This window comes from Apteryx rowi, unplaced genomic scaffold, assembly GCF_003343035.1.
Source record: "Apteryx rowi isolate R43461 unplaced genomic scaffold, aptRow1 scaffold_251, whole genome shotgun sequence".
Lineage (NCBI taxonomy): Eukaryota > Metazoa > Chordata > Aves > Apterygiformes > Apterygidae > Apteryx > Apteryx rowi.
Genome location: NW_020448875.1, coordinates 604,055 through 614,293, shown reverse-complemented (window position 1 = coordinate 614,293; position 10,239 = coordinate 604,055). Strand labels below are relative to the sequence as shown.

The 10,239-nt window shown below is 47.1% G+C and overlaps 1 protein-coding gene across 1 annotated transcript; it reads right to left on the bottom strand.

The window, feature by feature from the left end:
• Positions 1 to 2,936: 2,936 nt before the first annotated feature.
• Positions 2,937 to 9,844, bottom strand: LOC112966655 (serine/threonine-protein kinase PDIK1L-like). Its single transcript, XM_026067000.1, has 5 exons — positions 9,752 to 9,844; positions 9,017 to 9,644; positions 7,749 to 7,965; positions 5,537 to 5,789; positions 2,937 to 3,662 (listed from the first exon to the last, which is right to left on the bottom strand). The coding sequence occupies exons 2-4, from the start codon at positions 9,560 to 9,562 to the stop codon at positions 5,554 to 5,556; spliced, it is 999 nt and encodes a 332-aa protein (XP_025922785.1). The 5' UTR covers positions 9,563 to 9,644; positions 9,752 to 9,844; the 3' UTR covers positions 2,937 to 3,662; positions 5,537 to 5,553.
• Between the last annotated feature and the right edge of the window lie 395 nt (positions 9,845 to 10,239).

Sequence of the window (10,239 nt, the reverse complement as noted above, 5' to 3'; positions counted from 1 at the left end):
GCTTCATTAATCTTTGTGATAAACAGGCCTGTGAATTTATTAAAAAGGAAAAAAAAAAAAAAAAAAAGCAAGTAGCTACCAGCAGCTACTCGGCTGCATTTAAGATCCCTAGGAAAAAGCCCTCGGCTGCTGCTGGCTGGTGGGATGTGGTGGAATTTGAGACGAACGTAAGCTTTTGCTAAGGAATGATTTGGCTGCAATGCTGCGTTTTAGAGAAAATTAGACTGTTGAATGAGTCGATCCTGACTGGGACGGTAGCGTTTAATTCTTCCCTTGAGAAATGCTGCTTGCATTGCTATGAGCAACATTGTTTGTCCCGTGCAAACCCCCCCCCCAATGCCACTGAAGCATCCGTAGCCGAAGTGATCAATCTATCTATCTGCCCCCCCTGCCTCCGTGGACAACTCGGGCTTTTGGAGGGGCTTTTCTAACACGCTGCTCCCTCATGCACCTACGGCTCCTTGGAGGGGAGAGAAGAAAAACGAAGAACAAACTTGCACATTTTCCCCACTCACAGTAGAAGAGCAAAATTTCACACACACGCCGCTGTTAATTTGAACTCCAAAGCCGGCTCCTAYGCCGTGGCTAGTCCTCTCCTTCCTTGTCTGTTGCTGGAGAGAGGTTATGACCACAGGTAAAAACGGAGCAGCACCTCCTTGCTCCCCGCAGAGCCCCCTGGCCCAGCGGCGCCGCTCCCAGCGCTGGCCTCCTCCGCCACGCGTTCGAAGAGGCGCGTAAGCCCCTCTCCTCGGCATGTACCGCTCTTCGGGCACCAAAGCTCTAAACGAACCTTTAATAGCCACCACTAGATTTACCTTCCACAACTCTGTCCAGTTTGTTGAGTCCTCTTGTACTTCTGTCACCGCCAGCGGCTCGAGCGATTGGGTTATGCGTTGCGTGAAGGCCCCGCGGTGCCTGGCCCCCCCGCACGTGTAGGGAACATTCATTTCCTATCGTAACAACCAATTTAACAAGCTTCTATCCTCTCCTCCTTGTCCCCCCCATTCCCAAATTGCAGGGCTTTTTGTCAAACTTTTCTCTACCCTTTTTAGCACAGCTGTGTTATTTCTAAGGAGCCACATGCCATTTTTAAAAGGGGAGAAGACCATGGCTTCATCCACACTTCCATTTCATTCGGTTCCTTTCCTAATTATAGGCATTATATTTATCTTTGACGTCACTTCTGAATATTGAGCTTATGGTTTCAGAGAAAAGCTCCAGGCTTCTCCCCCCTGCCCTAAGATACAGTAACTAAATTAGAAGGTGGCATTGCCCATGGTCCTCTCCAATCCACGGGGTATTAGAGTCAGACTTACTTACCCAATTGTGGTACCTAGAAGCACATGTGAGACTTGGGGGGTTTTTTTCTTCCTTCAAGAGATGGAAAGTGTTATTGCACTTTTTAATGTGTTAGTTAAAAAAAAAAAAAACAAAACCACAGCATTTTATTAATTTATAATATACAGAGTTTCAAGTGATTAAAGCATATGCACAGACCAGCTAAAAATAGCCAGCAGCTGCGAGGCTACTCGTCCAGCATGGCAAAACAAGAGAATCTGAGTGAACAACCCGTCTTGGGCCCCACAAATTTCTAATACGTGTTGCAAGTATGTGCAAACCTACCTGTATTCCCCCCAAAACCGACCTGCTCTCAACTAAAACCAGTCCCACAGAACTAGCGGCGTTCGCCTACGCTAAGAGCAGCTGGCGGAGGAGCAGACGGTCGTTTCAGGGGCTGCTGGATGAGAAAGAGAAGGATGAAGGAACAAAGCAGAACAATATCCGTGAGCCGAAAGCTGCGTAAAGGGAAACCCAGCGCTCGGTCACAAGCTGTGACTTTCCCGAAGTTAAAGATGAGTTGAAACGAAGGCAACACGACGAGAGTGAGCCACGACGGAGCCGCACGGCAGATGCAGAGCCGCAGACAGAGCCAGACCCGTCTCCGCGTCGTTGCGAGACAAAAGCGCCCCCCAAAACAGGGTCGGCAACGGCTGTTAATAACGGAAGATTCAGACCCCCGTTTTGGGCTCGTATCCAGCCGCACAGAGGTGTCAAGAGCTGAACAAGCTCCAAAGCGATCGTACCTTTCCGAACGACGCACGCTTCATACGCGCTAGCGCTGTCAGACTAGAGAGTCCCTGAATTAAAAACAATAATCAAATTTAATGGCTTGAATTAACTTATTTTCCATAAGTTCCTGCAACCGTTCTCGACGGGAACTGCTCATATTGGACAGCCCATTCGTTACCTGACTGTTATGGGGAGAGAGCCCAATTAATATATCGGTTTGTTCGTGCCTAACTAAATGCCGTATTTTACAGCCTGGGGGGGCAGGTGAGCGTGTTCCCCTTTCCCCGGGAAAGCCGGTGGAGCCTATGGATAAAGACACTGCAGTAACAAAGATCCCTTCCATGAATTCAGCTTATGACACACTGCTTAAAATACACAGGGTCTTCTATACTGCAGTCACAATTTTAGTAAAGAGAACAGGAGAAAAAAAGGAAAAGGAAAAAGCTTTCCGTATTTCTGCAAGCCGAGGTCCACGCAGGTAACGCGAGGGGGCTCCCTGGGTTACCTTTCGTTGGGCAATTTATTCCTTCCCTACCAAAGGAAACCCTCCCTGAAGGGCACTATTGCACCTCTGCACAAGACAAGAGCGCAGGAGAAATCCTCCAGGAGCCTCCCGCTTTTCCAGAAAAGCGGAGATCAGCATGAGTCTACGGCTACATGACAATATCTTTCAAGCAGGGTGCAGACGAGACCCCCCGTTTACCTGCCACGATTCCAGCTCGGTCCTTTGCGTCTCCCTTACGAGAGCAGCTGGCACAAGCCGCTAACACAGCAGGAAGCATGATTCCTTAAACTACTTTAAGTGTTAGTGACGCATACGTTCTAATCAAGAGTTGGCATCTTTAACATTCTTTGTATTTATTTTAAGAAAGCATTTTAGTTAATCTAAGCAAGAATATTCAAAAGCTACTGCGAAGAAAATACATTTTTGTTTCTGCTAAAACTTTTCAGAAGAGACGCCGAACGCTTCGCCAGCTCACTCGGCAGACAGCGCTCAGTTACGCGGCCAAGCACCACCGAGCGGAGAATTATACCCCAAAAAAAAAAGCTCTAATTAAAATCTTGTAAAGACAACTTCTATCTTCTGTGCCAAGGACAAGCGACACGGCATTACCAGGGAAAAGCAAGGGCTGAAAAGCCAAGCCGACACCCAGCGGGTCGGAGAAGCCGGTCCCCAGACAGTTTCGGCGTATTTCTTTGCAGTCCCTCGAAAGGGCAGTCACAAAGCGTCAGAAAAAGGACGCCTAAGGGTTACTTAAAAGAAAGCAAGTTTAGAAACTCCTCTGTGACTGCGCCGGCCTGGCAGTCGAGGTCGTTTCAGCCACGTTTTTCACCTGTGCTACTCGCTGCATAAAACAACGCAAACATTAAAAACACGGAAGTTTTCCATAAAAATAAATTCTTGTAGTTCTCCTCTTAAAATTACTGTACAAATAAATAAGTTAATGTCCATTTAAATACAACCATCTGGGAAAGCTGGAAGCAGGCAAGACTCCCAAGTCCGTCTCTTCTGATCAATCCGCTCATCCCGAAGGGATTCAAAAAGTTGTTGGCCATCTCCAAGGTATCCAGACCACAGCAGAACACAATACCTGCAAAGGAGACATGCCCAAAAATGCAAAATAAAGCGCTTCTCAGGAAGAGAACCGGCCCAGACCGAAGGTAGCCTAACCCAGTACGCTGCTGCAGAATTATTAGCAGCGTATGGTTAGGGAAGCGTCCAGGGCAGGCAGGAAAAAACCCAGTTCCTAGCAGTCTCCAGCTTCAGGACTTCCCGAATCAGAGGTTATACCTATATCCTCATCTTTAAATGCATGGAAAAAAAACCCAACTCATTTAGATGTTATTCAAGCCTCTTTGAAGAGATTTATAATTTGGCTACTCTACGCTGTAGACTTCATTGCCCCCAAATAATAAAGCCTTACAGGGAAAAAGTACGTCCTCCCTTAAGAGACTTACTACCGGATAATTTCCTCTGACGCTCCTACATTTCGCTTCATGGGAAACCCCATCCAGCTTTTGTCCCGCTCACGATTTCGGATTAGAACAGCAGGGTATGAGAGAGGTCTGTTTTCTGGACCGAAACGTCGGGGAATTCGCAGAGACAACCCCGTTTTGGAAAGGCAGGTTGGTTTTAACGTCAGGCCCGGTAGTTTGAGACGAGTTCCTGGCGGCGCRGAGGAGCTGTGCCACCAGCCCCTGCTGCGTCCGCGCAGAGCACGAGCCGCTTCCCGGTGGAGGCCCTCAAAGCCGTGGATCGCACCCGACCGATGGACGAGTTTTTAGTGCCAAAACAGATTATTCTAGCTAAAAAGAAGCGTTGCTCCTGTCTGCCGAGATTTCAGGAAAGCGTATGACGCAGGAGCACGTGGGAAAACATTCCACGAGTAGGAGGAGACGAGGATTAGTAGAAAGGAGAACGTAAGGCGGTTAACCTGGCCCCAGGGAAAAGTGAAATGGATAATTTGGAAATGAAAAGGCTAGAGTGGAATTTATCAAGACTGGCACTGGAGACAGGCTTGTTTAATTAATATTTTCATTAACGTCCTTGGCACGATTACTAGAAGTGCGCTGATGATACAAAGCTAGAGGTATTATGATTATTAAGAAAAAAAAAAGGGATGAAAAAATACTCAGGATCATTCACTGTTTCTTGCAACAGGGGATGAAATTCAGTAACAGAAAACAAAGTCGTGCATTTATGAACAAATTTTCTGCTGTAACCCCGAACGTTATTGATTTGAAACAACTCAAGCAAAAAAAGGCTCCGGGATACAAAACAATTATAAGATTGCAAAGGATTAAGTGATATAGATASGAAAGAAAAGCGATGTGATCCTGGAATAAATCAGGAGGAATATTTCCAGGCTAGATAGTAAATGCTTGTGTTTTACAACGACCTGAAGAGACTCATCTAGAGTAAATGCAGAAATGATTTGTACAGGGAGGAGAACGAGGAACCAGCCTTGATGGAGCCAACCAGCCTTGGACGGCGTTGGTCTGCCAAGAGCAGTGCCGCTAAGGGTACAACCGATCTCTATAAATATTGCAAAAAGCAAACAAACATATTATCTCGCAAAAGCAACAAACACAAGCATGGGCAAACACCAGAGCGATGGCCAAAGTTTGCCCTCATTTATGGAAAGAGATGAGATTTAGGGTAAAAGGACGGGTTGGCCGAGACGCAGACAGGTCAAGGCCCAGAACGGCAGATTCCCTGAACAAACGGGCATTAAGGAGGAAAACGATTCTTTTTTAGAGGTACTTCAGTCCAGTTCCTTTTCCCAGGCATTTATCCAGGTGTTACCTTCTAGTTTTACTGCATCTTTCCGTCACTGAATTTTCAGAACTGCTACAGGTTACATTTGATTTACAGGACTTTGGCCAATGGGCCAGTAACATTCCCCCCCAAAATCGCCCCCAAAATCTCACATTAAATAGAGAAAAGCCCGGCAGAGACACTAACCTGAACGTCCTTTGTTCCTACGAGACGGAGCGTTGACGCTTTTTGCCGTAGGAGATTTGCCTGATCCGGACTTCCAGCTGGAAGGCATCCAATCTTTCCTTTGGGTTAAAAGCTAACATATCGCGCAGGAGCTTGCAGAGATCATCCGGCATGGACTTCTTGTTCTTCAGAGGAATTTGTAGTTTCAGGTTGGGATTCTCCAGCAGCGCTTCTCCGAGGGGAATAAGCTCCTTCCCTTGGCAGATGTAAGTTCCTGAGCGCAGGTTGGAAAGAGTCAGGTTATACAAGCAGAGAAAAGTCTACATGAAACACGGCCGAAATATGGATAAGCAATCTGGGAAGCAACGCTTTTGAAAGATTCCTGGACAGATCACTTATTAAGAGGTGGCTGCTATTCAAATGTTGTGGTAGGTTTTTTTGGTCAGCAGAGGCTTACTTTCGAGTAGTAACGAAGACGTTACATGAGGCTGGCTGCGTAACCGTGCGTGGGACAGCGGGAGCAAGCTGGAGTGCGGCGTGGTTGTCAAGTACTTACATGGACCGTCCGCAAGGAAAAGAGTCTTCCGAAATGAGCTTCCTCCATTTTATTCTGTTTGACCCTAATATAGCACACGCGGAAGCTCTAGAAAAGGGAGGGAGCGATTCAGATCGGGCTTGGTTCAGGTGATGGGAAAGAGTTAAAACGCCAGACTTGTTTGCTCAGTTAGCCAAACAATTTTCAATTAAAACGGCAGCATATGCCATTTACCCGTAGCCAACTTCTCCTCAGCGAGATGAAGGCAGGGAAAAATGTAAATTTGCTCCTGGTAATCTAAATAATTTCACCGGTTGTTGAAAATGATTAACTGGCTTCCAAAACAGACAGTAAGAACGGCTTTGCTCGCTCAAGCTGTTCTGCCCCTGCACCAAGCGAAGAATAAATGTTTCAAAGGCAGCGACCTACCCGCGCAGAGAAAAGGTTGGCCATGCAAACTCCTTATCTCAAGTTGGCGGGCAGCTATTTTAATGAAATCTGTTCGTGCTTTCGTCTCAGCTGCAGCCATTTGCTTGTTTTTGTAGGCAGGGACTAAAACATTTATCAATGTTTGGCATTTTAAGGAGAAATAAATAACAGAACTAAAACGGAACCTACTTGAAAACGAGAAAATTTCAAAGGACAGTGTAACAGCTTCCCAACGTTGCTGTGTAGCAGCTCCTTTTAAGCTAAGAATTTGAACATTTAAAAGAAAGACAGACAGGTACATTATGATCTCAGAGTCTGGGTAGATGTCTTCAATTATTATGCTAATACGCACAACCGGCATTCGCTTCTCTCGGGATGGATTTTCCACTGCAATATACGTTTCTGCAATCATTTAGCACAAAGTATTTCAAGCGTTCATAGATGTGGGGGATTTGGGGGAAGGAGGAGGAGGAGGAGGAAGAGAGAGCAGGCTGTTAGACGAGTCATCCCTGTGAGATCTCGTGTCTCTAAGCTGGGAGGAAACTCAGCCAGATGGCAGGGAAGCTTATCTAAACATCCTTTCCAAGTTTAGGATTTGGCTCCTTGGAAGATCCTTTCAATGCTTTGAGTGATCCCGTCCCTTGGCTATGCCAAGGTAAAGATACAAACTAACGCATCAGCCCAACTCCAGGCTGGACAGGTTTTGGTTTTAAGGGAAGCATTAAGAGCATTACAGTAGGATACAGATAAAAAGATGCTAAATCTTCATGGAAGATCACAGCTGTTCAACAGATGCCTCGCCAACAGCTCTCTTTCTCTTACTTACAACTCTTTAGCGCCAATAAGAGCCAATCCCATTTTTGAAGAGCATTCCTAGGGGTAAGGAAGGCCTGACAGAAGAGAAGCTAGAAGCGATCTTTTCTCAACCTTTAAAGCCTACAAAAATATTTTGAGAAAATGGGCAGAACCTTCCAAACAAAATAATCATTTATAAATATAAGAAGTGTTCCCTCCGACTTACTGATATGGCCTGAAGGCCTGGAAACCCTGCATGAAAAGCAACCAAATTAGGAGGAGCATGTGCCGAAGGAAAGAGAGATTGCTTTGCAGTTCTCTGAAAAAAATTTGGAGAGGAAAAAGCAAGGTGCGTGCAAATTCCTGGAAAAAGCCACATCCAATAATAGGCCAAGAATTTGCAACTATGCCTGAGAGAAGACCTTTCAGATGCAGAAGAACATCCACAGACAACAGGACAGCTCTCATCCTCACCAAGCAATTCCTTCTCAGTGTCCCCGTCTCGAAAGGTGATCCTCTCGACCATAGCCCAGAAAATGATCCCGAGGGCAAATATATCCGCCTTCGCTGTATAGTGACCTTCCCACACTTCTGGAGCCATGTAGAAGTTTGACCCACATGCCGAGGAGAAGCGATGCTGGTTCACATTCCCTTTCCCCTGACACACCTTGCTGAGGCCAAAATCCGCTACCTGTAACACACGAGAAGAGAAGCAAAACCAGTTAGTTGCGAACACCAAGTTCCCAAGCAAGTTTACAGACGGGGCTCAGTGAATTCCTCTCGGAAGTTCACCATACCATTGCATTAACAGCTGGGAGGTGTCAACCCTGGGGAAAGAAAGAGCTTAGATTTCCTGTTAACTCTCCATTCCCCATTCTTTTCCTGTTGTTTGTTCTCCTTCCTAGGATRCACAAAACAGATACGTGATCGTTATCCTTCCGTAAAGTTCAGTCTGATTAAATCTAATTGGGCGTACACATACCTTAAACAACATCTAAGGTATCGGAGATGGAAGAAGTGGCTCTTACTGCTCCGCGGTGAGTGCACTGAACCTCTTGCATTACCATTCTTATCCATAGTGATTAAGATGACATTGATTTAAGTGTCCCTTGACTGCTCTACAGGTCGAAGTACAAATATCGTTATTGAGCTGAACGGTCAAGACATGAATTATCTGCAACGCACAGACCTACTGTTTTACGTCTAACGCCTGGAACTCTCAGGATTGAAAGTTCAGGAGCAAACCGACTCCCAGCTTTAAAGCTGCTTTTCACAGAACTGCAACAGATTTTCAGGCCGGTGCTACAAGAAACGCGGTTAGCCGGTCTTCACTTCAGCCAGGGCACCGACCCGCGTCAAGCAGGACGACGTTCCCCACCTCCCCTGCACATCGATACGTGCTTGAGGCAGCAATATCGGAAGCGTTAGCAGGTGGAACAGGACAGCGTGTTCTCAGAGTTTAAGGGAACAGAGGCTATTGCTTAATCTTTGATTGATCGTGATCTCTCTGATTATCCGGCAGGAGTTGGACAATCCTGAACTGCTGCTCTCAGTAGGGTGAGCAGCGGGTGAAGGATGTTGCCTAAACACACCGTTGTGACCGCTTTCCTTCCAAGACTCCTAAAAACCACAAACCCCTAACTGGCATCAGCTGTTTTGAACACGGTGACTACAAGCCAGCTGCATATAGCGCGTAAGCGTCTAGATCACATAYTTATCACCGCGCAGTTTTATTCTCCTACCTTTACTACGGGACTTCCGCAGCTGTGAGAGATCAGAATATTGTCCGACTTCAGGTCCCTGTGCACGATCTGGTTTCTGTGCAGGAAAGCCACAGCGCTGCTCAGCTGCCGCATGAAGCTGTTATTCAGCCGGGCGTCGGGGCTGCGAGACAGCAGGTATTCGTTCATGTTTCCGCCGTCRCAAAACTCCATCACGAACCACAGGAAGCAGGCGGATTTGGGATCCATGCACCTCCGCCCTTTCAGACAGGTCTCAATCAGCAGCAAATGACTGTCTGATTTCCTGTAACGATGGCTAATCGGCTGAAAGACTCGGCCGTTCTGCAGAATGCACTCCTCCAGCTGGATCACGTTTTCATGTTGCCGCTGGATGCTTTGCAGGGCCCAGAACTCTTGCAAAGCCAATTCTACGTTTTCGGGCACGTTACAGTGCATCCTTTTTACCGCCACTTTCTTTCCGGTTTGATTAACGACGGCCTCATACACCACCCCGTAGCTCCCTCGGCCCACTTCTCGAGCAATGCTGTACTTGGCTTCCGCAGCCATCTCTCGCTCCGGCCCAGCAAGCAGCAAATCAGAGGAAACCACTTGAAGTCATGACAATCAGATTTTCACCTGCAGCAAGACCCTAGAAGAGAAAGGGATAAAAAAAAGTTTAAAAAACCTCCCCAACCTGGCAATTTATCAGCTATCGACTGCAAATACTTCCAAAAGACGTCAATTTTGATGATATACCCATCATTTTATGATACGGTTGCACAAGGGCTGGCGGCTGAAACCGGATTTTGAGAAAGCCTGTATATGTGGCGTCTTTGAGAGATGTTATCAAGTACAACGCTGACTGCGCCGTAGGATACAACAACGCAGGAAGGAACATTGATTTGTCCAAAACAGACAAAGTTTTGTGGGAAAAAGACACAACTGCATAGACGCGTTCAGCAAGCCGGGCTGGAAAGGAGGAGGAGACGCCCTGGGTAACACCTGAGCTTGCTTCAGCAGAATTAGCGCTTAAAGAAAGCAAGTTGGCCAGAAACGCCCGCTGGGCGCCCAATCTTTTCCCCTGCGTAACTGTATTAATCCCTCACGGCTCCGTCACCTCCCGTGGCCCCAGATCCAGCTCCCACCGCAGCGCCGGCTCCACTCGCCCCACTCCCACCCCGCTGCTCCTCGTGACCCAGCTCGCCCCACTCAGCTGAACCGTTATCTCCACCCCCAAAACGCTC